This window comes from Aricia agestis, chromosome 6 (genome assembly GCF_905147365.1).
Source record: "Aricia agestis chromosome 6, ilAriAges1.1, whole genome shotgun sequence".
Lineage (NCBI taxonomy): Eukaryota > Metazoa > Arthropoda > Insecta > Lepidoptera > Lycaenidae > Aricia > Aricia agestis.
The window spans coordinates 3,958,649-3,980,775 of NC_056411.1; the positions used below are offsets into that span (position 1 = coordinate 3,958,649).

The 22,127-nt window shown below is 39.5% G+C and overlaps 2 protein-coding genes across 2 annotated transcripts in view; both read left to right on the forward strand.

The window, feature by feature from the left end:
• The window catches only part of LOC121727708 (protein Wnt-5b-like), a 61,606-nt gene that overhangs the window by 22,378 nt on the left and 17,101 nt on the right, over positions 1-22,127 (forward strand). The window contains exons 2-3 of the mRNA XM_042115687.1: positions 13,907-14,151; positions 17,504-17,684. Of these exons, the coding sequence (XP_041971621.1) occupies positions 13,907-14,151; positions 17,504-17,684 (426 nt within the window). The remainder of the gene's footprint in view (positions 1-13,906; positions 14,152-17,503; positions 17,685-22,127) is intronic.
• On the forward strand, positions 3,095-3,635 carry LOC121727710 (probable salivary secreted peptide). The gene has a single exon (XM_042115689.1). The coding sequence runs from the start codon at positions 3,166-3,168 to the stop codon at positions 3,520-3,522; it is 357 nt and encodes a 118-aa protein (XP_041971623.1). The 5' UTR covers positions 3,095-3,165; the 3' UTR covers positions 3,523-3,635.

Sequence of the window (22,127 nt, forward strand, 5' to 3'; positions counted from 1 at the left end):
AGTGAGCTCATGAGGCACCCAAATATATCGAGCTTTTTGTGTACCCAGTTTTTTTCAAATGCGCCAAGACTGTTTTGTGGTCATTCCCAGTTCTTCAGCTACATCGTAAGTAATGTGCCGATTTTGCTCCACTTTTTCAAAAATGGGATCAGTTTTATCCGTAACAGGGCAACCAGAGTGACGTGCATCTTTGATATCAAAATTTCCGGATTGAAAACGCTTAAACCAATTTTTCGCTACTCTCACAGATATACTACATTGGGTCCATAAACATCACAAATTTTTTTCGCGGCTTGTGTGACATTCTCTTTGGCTTGTGTTGAATTTTTACCTTTTTTGTAATAAAATTTTAAAATGTATCAATGTATTTCTTCATTAGGATCACTCATTTTAACAATAAGAAAAACAAATGAAAATCTCACATTTACCTAATTTGAATTTGGAATTGTCTTCTGTAAAATTAAATCTTTTTAATGACACCAAAATCAGCCAGATACAATTGGTATAGCCCAAGAGATTTTATGACAAATTCATACATACTATGATGCGAAAAGACCCCAACCTATTATTATATTACTCTTATTATGATAATATAGAATTTTCCAGAATTTCCAGTGAAATGTTTGTTTGTTCTTGACACTGAACACTGATGTGTCACATGAGGTGTCTCGTCGTGATGGATATTGTACGTAAATGTTTTCTTCGTGTTTTGTTTGTTAATGGACGGTTTTATGTGATTTGTAGCCAAGTTAATAAAAATTACGTTAAATAGGGTTCAGATAGATTTTTGTGAAAAAAAAATTCTTGCCTTAGATTTAACCGGCGTGAAACAGCGCTTGCGCTGTGTTTTGCCGAGTGAGTGAGTTTACCGGAGGCCCAATCCCCTAACCCCTATTCCCTTCCCTACCCTCAACTATTCCCTTCCCTTCCCTACCCTCCTCTATTAACCTATTCCCTCTTAAAAGGCCGGCAACGCACTTGCAGCTCTTTTGATGCTGCGAGTGTCCATGGGCGACGGAAGTTGCTTTCCATCAGGTGACCCGTTTGCTCGTTTGCCCCCTTATTTCATAAAAAAAAAGTGAAACAGTGAATCGTGAAATAATATTTTACTGACTTTTTTTTTTTTTTTTTGACTTCGATTTAATCGAACCTTTTGAACGTATTTTATGGTTTATTCACCTCTCAAAGATTTTATTATTATTATACATTGTAATTAAACATATACCAAGTTACACACGTTCCTAACTTATAATACTACTAGCTGTTGCCCGCGACTTCGTCCGCGTGGACTTCAGTTTATAGCGCGCGATGTCAACAAAATTGGTGTCAAAAGCTTTTATAAAAAAACCCTGGTACCCCTTAAATCAATACAGCTGTGCAGTGTGCACACAATAAGTATTTCATTTTTTTATATTAAACTTTATACTTTATGCCAAATTTTAAAGCTTATTTAGCCCTCCAATTACACAACTTTACCCATAAACTATTTATCATTGATAGATTTAAGGTTACGTCACTGCAGATAAAGTACTGAGTTATTTAATACCGTAGAATAGATATAACAATCGAAAAAAATCGAAACTTAAAAAGATGATACCACGTCTTATAGAAAGACTTTTGAGCAAGCGTCAGCGCGATGTAGAAGACGCACGGCGCCATCTATTATGAATTGTTGGAACTAACTTAATTTGAACAAATTTACGCATTTTCACCCCCTTACAACCCTTTTTTCCAGTAAAAAAGTAGCCTATGTCCTTTCTCAGGCTTTAGACTATCTGTATACAAAATTTCATTACAATCGGTTCGGAAGTTTTGGCGTTTGGCGTGAAAGCGAGACTGACAGACAGACAGACAGACAGAGATACTTTCGCATTTATAATATTAGTATAGATTATGTGCACACTGCATAGCTGTTTTTGGGTATTTTGATTAATTAAGGGCCGCGCTACACCGGAAGCACTTACCAGGGTATTAAAAAGTTTTTAAATTTGACACAAATTTTGTTGACACCGCGCGCTATAAACTAAAGTCCACGCGGACGAAGTCGCGGGCAACAGCTAGTATTATACATAAAATATGTTTAAGATTTTTGAAATTTTATTTTAATACACATCCAAGACCCAGGAACATTGAAAACTTTTTGTTCCGCCTGCGGGACTCGAACCCAGGACCCCCGGGATGAGCGCTGGCCACGCGCAATGCGAATTCATTTTCATCGATATTTTCATGGAAATAAGATATTTTCCCACATCAAAATGTAGCCTATGTCCTTTCTCAGACTCTAGAATAACTGTATACAAAATTTCATTGCAATCGGTTCAGTAGTTTTGGCGTGAAAGCAAGACAGACAGACAGACAGACAGACAGAGATACTTTCGCATTTATAATATTAGTATGGATAGTATGGATTAGAAATGCAGTAGGAGTTCTACATAAGATAAGATAGATTGATTATTATTATACCAAGTGATAATATTATTAGACATAATATTCTAACGTATTAAAAACTATAAACAAAAACATACTAACTAATAAGTATGATTAGATCTATGTTACAATAAAGTAAAAAATAAAACGCCATCTGTTGAATCGTATTAGAACTAAAATGTTCATTCCATCGATATATTTCTGGATTTTTTATAATATTATACATAAAATATGTTTAAGATTTTTGAAATTTTATTTTAATACACATCCAAGACCCAGGAACATTGAAAACTTTTTGTTTCGCCTGCGGGACTCGAACCCAGGACCCCCGGGATGAGCGCTGGCCACGCGCAATGCGAATTCATTTTCATCGAAATTTTCATGGAAATAAGATATTTTCCCACATCAAAATGTAGCCTATGTCCTTTCTCAGACTCTAGAATAACTGTATACAAAATTTCATTGCAATCGGTTCAGTAGTTTTGGCGTGAAAGCAAGACAGACAGACAGACAGACAGACAGACAGACAGAGATACTTTCGCATTTATAATATTAGTATGGATTCACAATAATTTATTAGTTTTATAATACTACAATCTAATTTAACCGAGACTAGCTCTGATAAGAAGTGCAAGGTTTAAGGTTTGTCTTATCACATACTAGTTCACTCCCACATGCCACCGTCTCCGGTCGTGATATAAAACAATGCTTCGTTAGCGCGGTAGTAATAAACGAACGATGAAGGCTCCTATACTGTTCTGCGTCCTTGGTATCCTCGCCGCCGCATACTGCCAGAGCCACGATTTGGCTGTGGGACAGGCGACGTACGGCGACGTCGTCATCTACAAAGCCAACGAATGCAAGTATGGCTTCCCTTTCATCGTGAGGTCGAGCATCATCGAGTATCCGGAGCCTGGGCTAACGAATTTCGCGTACATCAGAGCGATTTACATCAAGGACAACGACCGGGATGGTAGTGGTGGTTACCCCACGATATCCGCTGGTGGCGTCGGCCAACGTTTCGTGAAGATCAAGCTGAAGAGCCAAAGAGGCAACGGCTTCAACTTCACCGTGACGATTTATGGAAGATACTAGGAGGTTATGCGATCCTGGTACCTCTTCCGCAGATGTGACTTGTGGTTGTGACTTGTGACTTTGTTGTGATATTCTTCTGTTGCAATATTTATTGAATAAAGTTATTTTTTTGCATATAAGGCAATTATTTTTTTGCCTTTTGCTTTGCAGTTGCCTGGTCGCGTAGGTTTAAACAAAGTATGATTTGAAGTGCCTGCCCGAAGTGCGTCAAGTGACAAGCCCCGCCTGCCAAGTGCCAACATAATAGAAAATAGTCAAATTTCTAATTTCCTTGTTTAGTACCTACTTAACTAAATTTTAACTTGCTACTAAATTTTGTGTTTACATGCATGCAATAAATAACTTAAAATTAAATTAAAATTTAGTTAACTACTTATCAACTTAATACGTGTAAACCAGTCCTAATATATTATAGACTTATAGTTACTAGCGACCCGCCCCGGCTTCGCATCGGGTATAAAATATAATATAGCTACTTGTCTGTCCGTCTGTCTGTCTCCAGGCTGCATCTCAAGAACTGCTATAGCTAGACTTCTGAAATTTTCACACATTGTGTATATCTGTTGCCGCTATAACAACAGACACTGAAAACAAAATAAAATTAATATTTAAGAAGGGCTCTCATACAACAAACGTGATTTTTTCGGCCTTTTTCGCTCTATATCAATAATGGCAAGAGGTAGGCACTTGAATTTTTCACACATTCTTGTGTTATATGTGTACCTAGGTACTTACTTTAATATTAAATAATAATATTAACATAAAATAAAAGTATAAGGGGTCCCATACAAAAAGCACAATTTTTAGCCTATTTGCTCTGTATCAGTACGGAACCCTTCGTGCGCGAGTCCGACTCGCACTTAGCCGATTTTATTACTACCCGTGGCCCGCATTGGTCGGTACCGCCGCAAAAGGTACTTCCCGCAATTTTTAAATCTGTAATATCTTTGAAAATATTCATTAAAATCATAATATGCTGTAAAGGACCATAATTATAATAGATCTACATTAAATCAACAATGTATTTAAGTCAGTGCCGTAAATAGGGCGGTGCCACCGGTGCCCAGGCACAGGGCGTAGACTCTGGGGGGGCGCAAAAATCGCCAGACCAGGCAGGACTATTATTTTTTCGCTTTGCTCCCGATAAGTTCCCACTGCGCCCCTAGTGCTGCACAGTGCGGGTGGTAGGTATAACGGGCGAAAGGCCCACTTGATATCAGACGGCTCGCCTGCCAACAGTACGTTTTCCAAAATTTTAGTACTTATACCTATCATCATCATCATCATCATAATATTAATACGCGAACAAAAACTTTGTAACCCTTTTTACGAAAAATGAAATTTTGCACAGTTATAGTTTATATGGTGAAGGAGTGCATCGAACTAATACTATTTTGAAATTATTATGCTTTTATCATACATTTTTTTAACAAATAAAACATTACACCCACTACAACACACACCATAAAGTATATATTAAGTCTATGATGTTACGTAGTATATGACATTCTCTTTGGTCTATGACACACACTCATGAGAAATGACAGATTTTTGAGTGACAAATCTATATAAACGAATTATACTCTTTTATTTATAGTTGAAGTCTGTTGACAACAAGGTGACAAATTGAAAATGGATTATAGTTTTTTTTATTGAATCTAAGATACTATTAGACAATGCTTACACGGCCACTCTGAGATCAGCTAAGTCCCAGAGACAAGAGTTGAAAAAAAAATTATAAAGTCAATTACAAAATATAGGTAGTAGTCCTAATGTCGTTGATGATAAGGTCGAATTTCGACCATTGGGCGATCTCTAGTTATAATAATTGGTCGGCCAACAGTCAACACCATGTTGAATTTTATCACCATGTTGAATTTTATCACCCTGTGTGAAATAAAACAGGAGTATATATAGCATAATTGCTCTGGGTACCTATAAAAACAAGGGCGCACTCGCACAGGGCGCAAAAAAGGCTATTTACGGCACTGATTTAAAATGACAAAAAAATTTATTATGGGATATTATCCATGTTCCATAAGACTATCTCTTATGGATATCCCCGCAGAGTTTTCTGTAGACCTTTTCAATGTGTACAATACTTGGTGCATTATTTTGATAAATCTCGTAGGGTTCAGCCTGCGTTTGCAATGTAAGCGGAAAAAATGAACTTAATTATTTTCGACATCACATTAGAACAATAACAGTATTTCTCCACTATTTAATGAATGTTATTATATCTATAACCTTCCTCTTGAATCACTCTATCTATTAAAGAAAACCGCATCAAAATCTGTTGCGTAGTTTTAAAGATTAAAGGGAACAAAGAGACATGAGGAAAAAAGCGACTTTGTTTTATAATATTATGTATAATATTATGGTTAAATAACATTTTTATTCTGTTTATTTTGCTTCTACTGTAAGAATTCCTCCACAGGTGAAGGCCTCCTCTAAAGACGACCGGTGTTCTCTTGATTTCGCTGTTTCCATCCAGTTGGGACCAGCTATCTTTGTAAGTTCGTCCTCCCATCTGACGTAAGGTCTTCCTCTTTTTCTTTTCCCTTGTGGGCCATTCCACGCTGTGACTCGCTTTGTCCATCTCTAGGTCTACTCTACAGGGTGTAACAAAAATAAGTGATAATACTTTAGAGTGTGTACGTGTTCCTTGTAGAGAGTTCACTGTGAAAGTAGCAGTATTAACACACTGTATAATAGTGTCAAATAACATAAAAATTGCTCCAGTAGTTCCTAATCCTTCCTCGATAAATAGGCTATCTGACACTGATAGAATTTTTCAAATCGGACCAGTCTGATCATCCTGAGATTAGAATCGAATATTTTCGAATTGCATTTTAACGAATTATACTTCCTGGGATATTTCTATATCTGTATTATATTGCTATTTGAATGTGTTATGTACTATCAGAGAAGTTGATTCCTATGCAAATCGGGGACCTAAGTAGTTTGGTCGCGTTACGTCAAACCCAGCTGACAGATCACAATTAACATTGAATTGACATATTCGACCAAATAACGTTGGTCTGTCAATTACATAGGAATCAACTTCATCGATGGTACTTGTATGATTTAATGTTAAGAATGTCAAAGTTCATGAGAACAAACATAGTCAAAATTAAGCATGAATTTAAATTACAGTCCTAGACTAGGTTTAGTCGTTGTTGTTTGTGTTTCCAAATTCTAAAAATAATTAACCGTAAATGTCAGTCAAAAACCCTTAATTTCACCATAATAATTGAAAAATTCCCCTTAAAATGAAGTTCGCACTATAACACAATATGTAACACCCTTAAAATCTCGTTCGATTTTTTACCCCATTTTGGGGAGAAAACCCCTAAGTTGGTAACACTCCTAGTGGCTAGGGTATCGCCTAGAATACTCTGGATTTATATCACAGTACTAGCTGTTACATAATATAAAATATAATTTATATAACAGTTTTCTATCTACTACAATAGAATAGAGAACTATGAGGGATTGTTTTAAGAGACAATACATGCACACAAATGCACAGCAAATACTCACGAATGACTAACAAATACCGTAACAAGAAAATGACGTATGCCTCAGATAAGGTAGCAGTAAAATCTTATGATAGACTATTTCTGTTTTGCTGAACCGCATCTAATTTTATAAATAACAAAATCAGTGGCGGATTTAGAAATTTGCCGCCTGTAGGCTATTCAATTTCTGTCGCCCCTATAACTGACCATTGAAATTCAAAACGTTAGTTTAGTTCACAATCATATGACACCAAAACATTTTTTGAAAATTTTTGCTGAGACGACCACACAAGGATTCACCCTGTGCGGTAGCGAAACGGCGAAGCAATACATATTTACTGGTATGTAGAATTTAAGTTAGGGTCAGTACGTAGAGTTAGGCCGTGTAGATTCAGAAGCTTGGCTCTACATGAGATCTCATATCTTTTTCACAGGGTAAACCGTAAACCTAATCATGGTCGTATCGGAAATATTTTACAAGAAATGTTTTTGGTGGGATTTTTTATTTCTGTAAGATAAAAATGGGGCTAAATTTGCCGCCTCTCCAAATCTGCCGCCCTAGGCTCCAGCCTACTTAGCCTATTGGTAAATCCGCCACTGAACAAAATAAATTAAAAATAATTCAGTAACAAAAAAAGAGGGGAGAATGCGGTGCGTACTTCTGCTCAGCATTTTCGCGGGCGTCCATAGCCAGAGCCATGACTTGGAAATTGGGGAGCTGGTGCGTGGGGATCTCATGCTATTCTCGATCATAGAATACAAGCCAGCAATACCTCAAAGCGTGACGTCAAGTATTATAGAGTATCCCGCCCCTGGGTATACCCAATTCGCTGTTATCCAGGCTATACTCATCTTGGACCTCTATTCTGATGGCAGTGGGGGCTACGCCGATATTCTCGAAGGTGGGATCGGCTACCGCTTCGTGAAGATTAAGCTGAAGAGCCAGGAAGGAGGCAGCTTCAACTTCTCCGTGTCTATTTTTGGAAGAATACAATAGAAAATTCTTTATTCGTACAACTTAAAACTAAATTTAAACTTAAAAACACAATACAGGAAAACTTTTCACAAACAGGAGTTAAAGAATAGAACTAGCTGACCCGGGAAACGTTGTTTTGCCACATAAATTATTTCTAGGAAGTATCAATATAAAAAGTAGATAAAAACCTATTCTGAGACCTAACGAATGTAGATATTTTTTTTAATAAAAAATCGGTTGAGCCATTAATTCAATATAAATGAATCATGTGGGGATTGCTTTTCATTTCATTTTGCAATTTATATTGTACGTGTCACTTTTTTTTGTTTCCTTGGATAATTTCATATCAAGCATATCCAAAGATTGCTAAGGTAACTAAGTATTATAAATTGAGAACAAAAAAGTACAAAAATAAATTAATTAAAATAGTCCTAGTCGTTAGGTTATTCTGGGATACTCTCGTGTTTATATCACAACTAGCTGTTGCCCGCGACTTCGTCCGCGTGGACTTTAGTTTATAGCGCGCGGTGTTAATAAAATTGGTGTCAAAAGCTTTTTAAAACCCTGGTACCCCTTAAATCAAAATACCCAAAACAGCCGTGTAGTGTGCACATAATATGATTTTTTTAATTAAACTTTTTTATACCTTTTAAAGCTTATTTAGCGTTACACAACTTAGCTGCATAATGCATTACACAACTTTAGCTTTGCCCAATAGCCAATACCCATAGGCCATAAACTATTTAGTATTTATTATTGGTAGACTGTTGTTTCTGGTCTCTATGTCGGTACGTGAGTTATTTAATAACATGTATAACAATCGAAAGAGTCGAAATATTATCTCAACATGGTACCACCTCTTATAGAAATACATATGAGCAAGCGATAGCGCGATCTAGGCGACTATTGGCGCCATCTGTTCCAGTTTTTGGAACTAACTTAATTTGAACAAATTTACGCATAAACACCCCCTTACAACCCCTTTTTCCAGTAAGAAGTAGCCTATGTCCTTTCTCCGGCTTTAGACTATCTGTGTACAAAATTTCATTACAATCGGTTCAGTAGTTTTGGCGCTGTTGTTTTTGAATTTGATATCTCATCTAAGTTGGTAGGTGAGTTCTTAGTTAATAACGTGTATAACAATCGAAAGAATCGAAAAACTTAGTCTAGCATGGTACCACCTCTTATAGAAATACGCATGAGCAAGCGCGATCTAGGGGACTCTTGGCGCCATCTATTTTGAGTTTTGGAACTAACTTAATTTGACCAAATTTACGCATTTTCACCCCCTTACAACCCGCTTTTCAAGTTAAAAAGTAGCCTTTGTCCTTTCTCAGGCTTTAGACTATCTGTGTACAAAATTTCATTACAATCGGTTCAGTAGTTTTGGCGTGAAAGCGAGACAGACAGACAGACAGACAGACAGACAGACAGACCGACAGACAGACAGATATACTTTCGCATTTATAATATTAGTATAGAGCCTATGTCCTTTCTCAGGCTTTAGACTATCTGTGTACAAAATTTCATTACAATCGGTTCAGTAGTTTTGACTTTTGGCGTGAAAGCGAGATAGACAGACAGAGATACTTTTGCATTTATAATATTAGTATAGAACGTGTATAACAATCGAAAGAATCGAAATACTTAGTTAACATGGTACCACCTCTTATAGAAATACGCATGAGCAAGCAATAGCGCGATCTAGGGGACTCTTGGCGCCATCTATTTTGAGTTTTTGGAACTAACTTAATTTGACCAAATTTACGCACCTTACAACCCCCTTTTCCAGTTAAAAAGTAGCCTATGTCCTTTCTCAGGCTTTAGACTATCTGTGTACAAAATTTCATTACAATCGGTTCAGTAGCTTTGGCGTGAAAGCGAGACAGACAGACAGACAGACAGACAGACAGAGATACTTTCGCATTTATAATATTATATAGTAAATATAGTAATATAGTAATATATAGTAATATAGTATATAGTATAGATAATATAAGCTGTTACATAATAATATAATAGTGTGTAGAAACCAGGGCCGTCCCTAGCCCATGTGGCGCCCGTGTGCAAACATTACTCTAGCGCCCCCTAACAAGCGCGCGCGCGGTCAATATGAAATGGGTACAAAGTAAAAGACTATTGCAGTTTGTCCGGCCGCTTAAGGGTGAGGACTCTAAGCGGTGGCTTCTTTCGTTCTACCAGACGAACTATAACAGCACATCAAGTTACCACATAGGTACTGTCAAATTTCTCCAATATAAAATAGTTAAGAAACTCTATTGTTATTTGTTTGTAGATTGAAGTTTTTTCGGTTTTGACCATGATGTGCTCTTGAGTCTTGACAAACCCTAACAAGCCTAACCCCAAAACGTAAATTTTATATCGCTTAAGTACTTCAATTTTATTTTAAATTTCATGTTCTATACATATTAAATATCACATCATCACAACATCGGTATTAATTCGATTACATTGAAGAGCTCTAACTTCTCTACATCCGAAGAGCCAGCATGGCACAGTTTGTTTCCTAATTTAGAACACTGTGCTTTTTTGTATCTAAATCCAAATCCTCCCACTACCTTTTTTGAAAAAACAAGCGATAGGACACTCACTATTACACCAAATAATATAACAATCTTCATTTATGTGTTTTAAGGTTCATTTCACGTTGAAAAATATAGATTATAATATTTATATTGCAAAAGCCGAGCCGTTCATGGCACGCCTTGCTTTGCTGTAATTCTACAAATATAAGAAGAGCTTCGGATATTACACAAAAATGTTTGCAAACTGGAGTTCTTTTACGTTGGTCAATAAAGTGTGGGCCGTGGCGGCCGGCCAGCGCGGGCGCGCGCCGAGTGCGAGCAGCGCTCGGCGCCCCTAGGACCGCGGCGCCCGTGTGCACCGCACACATTGCACCTAAGGGAAAGACGCCCCTGGTAGAAACTATCCCACCAAAACGTACCTGTTAAAATGGGGCCAAGTTCCTATCGGCTGATATTTGGCCTAAAAAAAGAGTTGAAATCCAATCCAATGCCAAACTTAGATGCACTACATCGATCGTAATCATCTTCATCAAAAGCCTGATCCATAATACTTCTAATTTGAACTTGGCAGGTTAATTTAATTATAATATACTTAAATATTATCTAATTACTTATACGATAATTAATGAAGTGTTACGTATAGCATGAAAACCTGCCAAGTTCAAATTTAGAAGTATTATGGATCAGGCTGTTGATGAAGATGATGATGATGAAGACAATGAACACGTGATTATAGTAAATCCAGAAGAGATTCAAACCGGTGTTTTTATCAGCACCAGCATCAGAGACAATTTCTTAGTGATACCATGGTCCATCTCCCAAACTCATGAAAAAGCAACCTTCCGCATTTTCCAGATCGGGATGCTGGAAAATCAAAGATTTTGATATCATAAGGACCATCTTAATGGGAACCCTTCGGCACGGTTTGGTCGGTTTCTAGAGACTGGTTGCTCTCCTGGAGCCTCCATGAGATTCCAATTTTACTGATCGCATCGGCTTAATTTTGGGTTGATTCGACCAGATTATTCTGGTTTTGGACTGGTCTACAGGCTGTTCTGACATAAATTCGGTCTATTGTGACTAGAACAGGCAATGATGAAATCATTTAAGAGATTTTTTAGTAACTTAGATAACAGGAAAAATGATTACTCGAAATTACAAAGAACACGAGCCTCATACCGCAGAAAGACTCAAAAAATGCATTTTTAGGTAAAAATAGTCTGCACTAACCATAGATTAGGATTCATTATTATTAATTTGACTGTTAGCAATAAAAATGTAGAAGATTTTTTCTCATTACAATGAAATTTTCAGTTTTATAAAACGAAGTAAAGATTTGTTGCCATACAACTTTTCTATGGCCATTGAAAAGTCAAAGAAAAGTTTTATAAAAGTCCATAAAATAAGCTATTATTCATCTATCATTTACTGTCTTTAAAAAATTTAGATACTTAAGAAAATACAAATATCCTAAGGTCGTATTGATGTGTGTATTTGAAAATCGACCACTTTTAGAAGCTCATAGGTAACGATATACAAAGTGTAAAAGATAAAGTTGTAGAAAATTTTATTAGCTTTTACTATATAGTACAATAAAATTTCGTGGGGAGCCCATTCGTTTCCGAGTTACTCTCAATGAGCCTTTTCATTTGATACCCATATTGCAGAAGTGCATTAAAAATAACTGTTCCCGTATCTTGGATGTGCCGACTGCCGCCATATTGGATGTAGAATGATATTACATTCGTTTTCGAGTTACTCTCAAAAAACCCTTTCATTTAATATCAATATTGTAGAACTGTATCGAAAATAACTATTTTGCCATCTTGGATTTTCGGCCATATTGGATTTAGAGTGATGCTATATACCATAATACCGTGTATTATCATCTAAACTGAACGTGTATGCAAAATTTCAGCCCAATCGGTTAAATATATCTGGTTCAAAATTGAGTTTCAAGATTTCACCCGAACATACATACATACATACAGAGCAAGTTAAATAAAAGCTTTTAAAAAAACGATCAAAACGCTCAAAATGTGCCTCCATTTTGAGCGTTTTGATCGTTTTTGACGCTAAATGGAACGCGGGGATAGCATGTGTGACAAAAATGTATGTTGTAAAAATAGAAAAATCAATTTATGAACGTATTAACTTTACAACGTAACGAATGAAATGCCGTAAATTAACACCGTGAAACTACTATACGTTTACGTTTCACAGAAAAAATTGAAGTCGATACCGATTAAGAACGATAATATTCCCGGTATTTACGTAAAACAACAAGCATCATTATGTAATGAATAATGATTAATGAATATGATAATAATGAACCAGATGACTGCGACATATCCATAACATGCAAGTATACGGAACTTAGCAAATGCTAATTTGCGGCTTTTCTTTGTCCCGGCAGGTTATTGCAGCCATGACGTCACTGCGACCCTTGAGGATCTATTGTGACTCCTTCACATTAGAGTACCTTCCCCAACCCAATGCTGCTCATAAATTGAACGATATGGTTGGGGTTGGTGCCACGAATTTCCGAATGGATGAGTATTCGTAGCGACCTGTGCCTGTTCTTGCTCTGTAATTAGGGTTGCCACCCGTACTGTATTATAAAGTATTGTACGTTATTTCAGGCAATTGTTCTTTGTACTTTACGAAAATAATAATGTACGCAAAAATACTTTAGTTCAAACTAGAGGACCCGATGAACCTCGTATCACCGCGGATCTCTTAATGTAAACCCTCCCTGGGCTTCCACGAATGATTCAAGACCAAAATAAGCCAAAGTGGTTTAGCCGTTCTTGAGTTTAAAGAAACTAACAATGTACAGAATTCATTTTTATTTATACAGATAATTTTATAAATTGTACCATATTTTTATACTGTGTACTGTTTATTTCTCACCTAAAGTAGCCAATTTACTTTATTTGCAAAAAATAAAGGTGGCAACCCTATCTGTAATAGAGCAGGACAGTCAAGATGAAGGTGAATAGGTGTCTCATCCTCCTGCTAGCAGAATCTGCAAGTCGTTATGCTACTAACGTGTAGTTTTTAGTAGTTTTGGGGCTTAATAATATTTAAAAAAAAACATGGACCCTAATTAAGGTTTATCAGGGTACGTCCAGTACTTTAGGACTACTGACAGGCATCAGGACTTATGCTGTATGACTTAGGCCCGATTTATTTGCATCTGCGTGATTTCGTTGTAAAGTGGCCAAACCGCTCTGTCGTGCGGACGCATAATATGAATCAAGCCTTACCCTATATGCGGACGTATGCTGTGGACTTACCCTGTATCCAAATTTACCCTGATTAGCTCTATTTTGTTTCAGTAACATGGGCCTCCTTGAGTTCGAGGAGTGGACGAACCAGTCCCTCTGGTCTGAGCGGTCTCGGGTCTGCTCCCACCTGGCCGGCCTCACCCCGGGCCAGCGGCGGGTGTGTCGCCGGCATAAGGACCACATGCCGGCCGTGGGGGAGGGAGTGAAGAAGGGCATTGAGGAGTGCCAACACCAGTTCAAGAACCGCCGCTGGAACTGTTCGGTCACGGAGGCGTTCGGACCTTTAACGCTGATTGGTTAGTTAAGCTTTTCTATTCTGTTACGCCTTTCCTCAATAAAGAAGTGGCTAAAGCGTTAGAAGTTCTTCAATCTTATAGTCTTAAGCGCTTAAGTCTTTAAGATCTCTTGGCGAAAATGGATGAGGAAAGGGCAGTGTTCGACTTTTAAATCTCTTTGGTCGGGCAAGGAGTGAGACACGCTATTGCGGTAGGTTAGTAATCAGATTAGTCGTCATTAGTTGATCGCAGTCAACAGGTGATGACACGTTATTACAGTAGGTGTTGTACCTTATTGGTACATGTTGTATACACCTATAGCATCTTCAAATTTGACAAAAGACCTTAAAGGTTTCACGATTCAGCCGATACTGCCTAAATGCTTTAAATGTATCGCGGCGCTTCGGTATGAGGGACGTAATACCTCGATACCAGGATAATATAACTGTAGGATGGTGGTTAAATTCCACAACGCTGACGTCACGGGGTGAGTCGAAACTCGTTTGAGGATGAAAGGAAATGGATATTGCTTGTTTTTCATGTTTTTAAAAATGATAAAAATATTGATTAGTAGAATGAATTGTGAAATAGGTAACTGTGATTCCGTAAATACGGTATCTAAATTACGAAATTCTTAATAAAATATTTAATAAAATTACGAAATAGTTAAATAGTTAATATTAATTATATTATTTACTTAAGGCGAGGTGAAACCCCATTTTGTTATTTCTTGACTCCCTATTTAAGTACCAGTTCCAATATAGTATCGAAATGTAAAAAAATATGAAATATAGAGCACAATATTTATTAAAAGGATTTAAGCCATAAACATTTAAAAAAAATACTTTCGTTGTAATTAATTTACAAACTCACCTCCGACAAATCTCTTTGTCATCGAAATATAAGCATTAACAAGAATAACTTACATTTTATTTTAATAAATTGTTAATGAATCTATTTTAAAAAGGTTTGCACCGAACAATCTTTTTCTTAATATATTATTTTATTTCGAAATATATTTAAAAACACATGAAAAATAGAGAAGATCCGCCCCTAGAAACTACAATTTTATGCTAAGCTAAAATGAATATTATTGCGATGCTTACAAGCTTGGTATTTGGTTGTGTGCAAGGTTATCGTTTTGGATTGAGATAAGACCTCGCAATAATCTCCTGAAATGAATCATCTGTGTGTTTCAGAATGACACATAATGACATAATAAATTCGGTAACTTCCTAAAATCATCTTACGTGATCGTATGTAATCTTAATGCTTCCGTGATAAGATTTTATTATGATAAGATCTTATTTTTTCTTTTAAATTTCAATTGAAAGACAAAACATTTCTTTTAGAGCCAACCCACACGTACCACAACCACACGACAACCACACCACGTGGTCGGGCGTATATTTCGTATTGTAAATGAACTGGACTATTCACACGTACCACATCGCAACCACAAGCGAACTAGTGGCCGACCACATCGCAACCACAACGTTGCGTCGATGCAATGACAGTGTGCGCACACCGTCCGCGCTCTTCCCTCCCTCCGTTTCATTGTCTTTCGTACGTAACCACATCGCAACTACTGGCGACAACGCAACCTCGTCGACATTTTGTCGGTACCACAACGCAACTACAAAAAGCTGCAGCGACACCATTCACACGTAACTACTGCTTGACGGCATTTTGTCGTTGCGACGTGGTGTGGTTGGTATTGGTTTAGCGGTTTGAGCGTGAAGAGGTAACAGACAGACAGACACACTTTCGCATTCATAATATTAGTATGGAATATGGATGTTTTTTATATTTATTTATATATTTTTTAGTATTTAAATATTTAGTATGTGTGGGTTGGACCTTAAATGTCAATTGAAAGGCTACTACACTATTTTACATAATATTGTATTTTACAAATTATAACGAACTATAGACACAAACGTTATTTTGATTTGACAAACACATTGCCTCTACGATAGCACAATAGACATTTATAAACGATAGTTCGCCCATAAAGTTAATATACCTAGTGGAAATCGAAATAGAGAAAGAAAGGCCTGAACAAGAGAGATGTTACTATCAGTAACACTGCGTGGTAAAAAGAGACGTGTGATACATGACAGCAGCACTTTTTTTGACGTCCAGTCGGCACGTGCCGCACGTTGACAATTTAATCTCATAGAATTCATGTTCAATCATGCTTGTGTAAGTGTATACGATCACATATTTTTCACACAGATGAAAACCAATTTCGGTTTCGTTTGACAGCTCGAGATCTTGCTCTATTCCGCTAGCGGCTAGGTATATTAACTTTAAGGTAGCTCTATATTTTAATTCAAAAATAAATGATAAAGATAAGTACATTTTTTATAAAAAAATGAATTGAAACTATATTTTCATCTATTCTGTTCAAATCTTAATTTCCTTTTTCCTTGTACTTTAAAAGGTATTTTCGCGATAAACATTCTTTTCCCCAGCGATTTTAAGTTTTGGATGGATGAAAGCTCTAAATCTTAAACACACGTCGGGAACACTCGACAGCACCTGATTTATACTTCCTAGTCGCTCCGTTTTAAAAAATATAATACTTTTAAAGCTATACTCCTCCTTATTTATGTGCTCCTAGTGCGAGATAAACTATTGCGACGTTGCAAACATTTTGCAGGGCTGTTTCAGAATGAAACGGGACGTAAATCGTTAAATATTTTCAAACAGCAAACGTACATTAACTAACCGAGCATGTTAAAAATCTTAGAGATGAAAAAAATAAACTATTAAAAAACCTTTTAAATAGTAGACTTTTTATTTTATTTTCCAAAGTTAGATTGTAAGATGATTTCCCTATCGAAACTGTTGAATGGTATTGGATTAAGTTTTCTCAAAGTGTTTCTCAGAGCTTCTCAAAATGGGGTAACGTGTTTAATCTGTCACATTGTAAATCAGATATTTCAGCTTCCATAGTCCATACTAAGTATCTTTTAATCTAGGTGGCCCCATGCGAGTTACTAACGCCGCGCCGGTTCTTCTCGCCGGGTTAGATCGCGAACAGGTGGTAGGCCTCATGTAGGCGTTCTAAAAGTGTTAAGTTTTAACCTAAGGTAAAAGACTAGTAGATTGGACAGTACCAGTCATTGGAAAAAGTACAAAAACACAATATTTATTAATGTTGCTTTAAAAAGGTCCTGTTTTTAAAGTAAGAGAACGCCTGTTTTTAAAGAAAAACAGTCAGTTTTTAAAGCAACATTAATAAATATGGTGTTTTTGTGCTTTTTCCAATGACTATAGTACTGTCCAATCTACTAGTCATTCACCCTATTTGAAAATAAAAAGATTATTCATTTTTCATTTTTTAATACTGTACTTGGACTTCCAGCGTCCAGGGAGACAGCGTTCACCCATGCCATCACTGCCGCCGGGGTCTCGCTGGCCGTGTCCCGCGCCTGCCGTGACGGTAGACTGGCGAGCTGCGGCTGCAGCAGGGCGGCGCGACCACGCCACCTGCACACCGACTGGGTGTGGGGAGGATGTGGGGATAACCTGGAGTATGGTTACAAGTGAGTGTTGGCTGTACCGTTTGAGGGGGTTTGAGGGAGGTAAAAAAAGACAAAATACTAGGCCATTGCATCCGTTGTGGATAAATTACACAGTATTTTCAGAGCGAAGTAACCACTCCTCTCAAATACTGTAGTGCCTGGGACAAGACGTTTTATCCTTTCATCTGTCACGAACTGTTAAACTATTTTCGAAAATACTTTTGAATAGTCTTAGAGTAAGACGCCCATTTTGGGCACTTGAGTCTTGACAGACGAGCTATTAAATGACCGTATTTTTTTTTAATATTTTTTTTGCGCAGGGGAAACCCATCATGGGTGCCCCGGGTTGGGGATGTGCCTCAGTTAGCTGAAGCACCCGGGGGTATGTGAGACTCTTACTCACTAAAACCACCTGCGGTTCGCCTTCAGCCGCAAAAAGGAGGGATGTCTCGGATCTAACAAACACAGGACCCCCTCTACGACCGGCCGGTCTACCTCAGAAGGGACCGGACTTCCACCAAAGTTAGGGAACACTTCGGCAAACTGAAGCGTTCCCCTCGGCGCCAGGACTGGCTAAGCCGGGGAGGTTCCCATCCTCTCCCGGAGCCCCGCTAGACGAGACTTAGGAGGTTCGCATAGCGTCGCCTCCGCACTCCCGTCCTACGCCGGTGGAGCGGCAGAGAGGTGGGATTGTCCTCTCTGTCCCGCTCCGCGGCCTCTTTCTGCGACATCACAATTTCGCAGAAAGAGACCGCTGCCTGCCAGGCCTCATCGCTCTCGAGCATGCAGCGCACCATGCTCGGGAGCGAGAGGTCCCCTCCTAGCACTGCCACGAGATCGTGGCGCTGCACGGCCCAACGATCGCACACCTCAAGGGTATGCTGGGCCGTGTCCTCCACAGCGCCGCACTCATGGCAGGCTGGCGTTGGCTTACTCCTGGCGACCTTACACAGGTACTCACCGAAGCATCCGTGCCCGGTGAGTACCTACGTAAGGCGGAAGGTGAGGGGTTTCTTCTTGCGGCGCATCCACGCCGCAAGAACTGGACGCAGTGCCTCAGCGGTACGTTTACCGTACCGGATCTGCGCCAGATCTTCAGCCCACCTCCTCAGCAGCCACTGCTCTCCGAGTCTCCGGAACCGCCTGAGCTCTTCCCACGAAGGGGCTTCGCCATTCGACCTCCCCTGAGTGATGAGGAGGTTCAACTCGGCGAACACCCTCGCCGTGAGCTCCCATGGCGGTTCCCCCGCCAGAGCAGTTGCTGCCGCCCAAGAGACTGTACGGTAGCCCCTGATGACTCTCACCGCAATGACCCGCTGCATTTTGTGCAGCAGGGCCCTATTACGCACGGTAAGAGCATCCACCCATACTGGGGAACCGTACAGTGCCATACTCCGGCACACCCCGGAGTACAGCTGCCGACAGGCTTGACTGGGCCCTCCTATATTCGGCAGGAGTCGACCCAGAGAGGATGCCTCTCTTATGACCTTCGGTCCCAGCTGCTGGAAATGGGGACCGAAGGTCCACCTTCCATCCAGGGTGAGCCCAAGATACTTGATGGTGGGGCTCACCCTGATCTCCTCGTCTCCGACACGAAGTCGTGCCTGGAGGAGGTCCCCTTTTACCGGGTCCGCGAAACATAAGGGCTTCGGTCTTCTCAAATCGGACCCGAAGCCCTAACCGTCTTATGCAGCTGACCGCCAGCGATACTGCCGATTCAGCCAGCCGCACCGCCTCTTGATAAGTCCTCCCCCGGGCTGTGATAAAGGTGTCATCCGCATAAGCAGAGACACCTATCCCGAGGAGAAGGCAGCATCGCAAGACCCAGTCAAAGCCGATGACCCACAGACCCGGTCCAAGTGCCGACCCCTGTGGGACACCGCAGTCAACCTCCATCAACACCAGGACCCCGTCCCGGTTCTCCCACACGACTTCTCTGTCGAAGAGCCAATCTCCCACCAGCCTTCTGATATACAAGGGGACACCGAAGTACTCCAGTGCCCCGAGTATCACGCTGTGAGGAAGGCTATTGAAAGCATTGGCTATGTCGAGCGACACCCCCAACACTACATCCCCTTCGCGTTCCGCCTCCAACGTCACCGACCGTAGGTGCCGTATGTCGTCGACGGTAGACCGACCAGCCCGAAAACCATACTGATGATTTGACAGTTTCGGTCCCGGGCCCTCCTCCAAGTGCTGAACGAGTCGTGAAGCCACAATTCGTTCCAGCGCCTTCCCAACTTCGTTCAGCAACACAATCGGCCTTACCGCCGACGCCTGATCCGGTGGCCGACCTCCCTTAGGTAAAAGGATAAGTCGGTCCTTCTTCCAACCCTTCGGGAACTGTCCAGATCGAAAACATTGGTCAAACAGTTCCCGAAGGGGATCCTCGAGGTGCACGAGTGCCAATGACAGCACCTTCCCATGCACCCCGTCCGGACCCGGCGCCCTCTTCTTGTCACGGAGACGGGACAAGACCATCTCCATCTCCTGGTCGGTGACGGGTGGCGGAACACTCTCCTCCAAGGCCAAGTCCGGCGTCGGCCGAACCATTTGAGGCGGAGTAAATCCAGCTGGGGGGGCAGGGAACAATTCCCTGACGATGCTCCCCAGCAGCTCCGGTTGGAGCGATTCCGTTAACGGGGTCGACTGAACGCGGAGTTTATCCCGCGCCCTCTTGTATGGTCGACCCCAAGGGTCATTGTTTAGACCATCAATCAACTCCAACCATGCTGCCTCTTTGGCTCGGCTCATGGCCAGCTTCAGGACCTCCCTCTAAAATATTAAATGACCGTATGGTTGCCCAAGCACATACGGCATTCTCACAACATAATCGACCTAGTCCAGACGAATAAGAATAAGAATGTTTATTCGCAAAAACATGGTATTGACAATATTAAGATGGTACAATGTGGAATATTATAGCGCTCATGTTTTGTCGGATACATCTCGACGTGCAAATATTTTAATAAAACTTAAATTTATTTTTGTTCGCTCTCTACATACAATATTTAGTTCAAGTACAATATTGGTAGGTAGTAAAAATACAATATTATAATAAAAATACAATATTTAGTTCAAGTACAATATTGGTAGGTAGTAGAGGAAAGAACTAGTCAATACGTCTGGGACCAAATATGTGCGGGTTTCCTCACGATGTTTTCCTTCACCGTACGAAAAAAGACAACTTATTGCATATACAGGATGTTACAAAACTAAGACATAAGACTTTAGGATGTGCATGGGTCCCCGGTATCTAGTTCGCTGTGAAAGCAGCGCTGAAAGAGTTTTTTTTTTTACTTTTGTATAAAAAAAATCATGACGCTGTGGCGATTGCCCATACGAATCCCAAAAAAAGTTGCTCTTGCAGTGCTGCTATTTTCACAGCGAACTCTATATAACATGAGAACCTTACAAACCCTAAAGTTTCATTTCAGTATTATCACAATTTTTTTGTACACCTTGTAGTCAACCTCTAGATTCTAGATTTTTTTATTTTGGCTTTAGTTGTGTAGAAAGCACGTCTTGTCATCCACTGTGACACGCAACTTGTTAAAGGGAGCAATCATGATTAGAATTGGTTCGTATTTTACTGATGATAAAGCAAGTTGCTAAATAAAATGTCCCGTAATCAAGGCAAGCGAAGCGAGCCCTTTATGTATGTATATCCCACAATCTGAACATTTTGTGGTACACTTTACGGAAAAACTATCACGCCTATTGATATTTTGTAGTGACCGACCGAACTTTCGGTTTCGGTTTCGGCCAGTTTCGGCCAAAAAATCTAGTTTATGCCAAAATATAGCCGAAACCGAAACTCATGCATCATTCGGTAAACTTCGCAGTTAACTTGAGCTTGCTTGCCAGCGAGGCCCTGGCTCAGTTCGCCACCATCTATTTAATTATGTTTTGAGATTATGTATTAAAGATTGTGTGTTAACTTCATTTACTTAAGAATTTTGTTTGACTGTGAGACTATAAGATATCTTAGGATATCCACTTTTGTTTTCAATGTGCGATATCTTGTGAGATTTATCTAGTTAATCATCTCGCCTCACTCTTTTTTTTTGGACACGCAATCTCTTAGGACTTAGACCTGCTACAATCTTATCTAGCCCACTTCCCCGTAAGCTTCACTCTTGCGGCCCTCAGTATATTTTTCAGGTTGAGTGGCAAAATGCCTTCTGGAGAAAAAAATAATGTGACGTCAAGTGCAATTTTGCTTAGTCATTTCGTTTTGAACTTCGACCGCGGTCGTGTCCATGTCTCCCATAAAAATAATATACTGCAATTATTGATTTTGTTTTCAGTAGTACGTCGTTCAGTAGTATGTCTAAGGGAGGATTTCACCAATCCCACAACTTCGTTTTATAAAACTTAGTTCTTATTAAACGCGTTCTTACGGGGATCAATAAAAAAGCAAGAAACGATATATAAACTACCCAAACGCATAATTTTTTTCGT

Coding starts and splice junctions, on each gene's coding strand:
- LOC121727710 (XM_042115689.1), top strand. CDS start 3,166: ATGAAGGCTCCTATACTGTTCTGCGTCCTTGGTATCCTCGCCGCCGCA.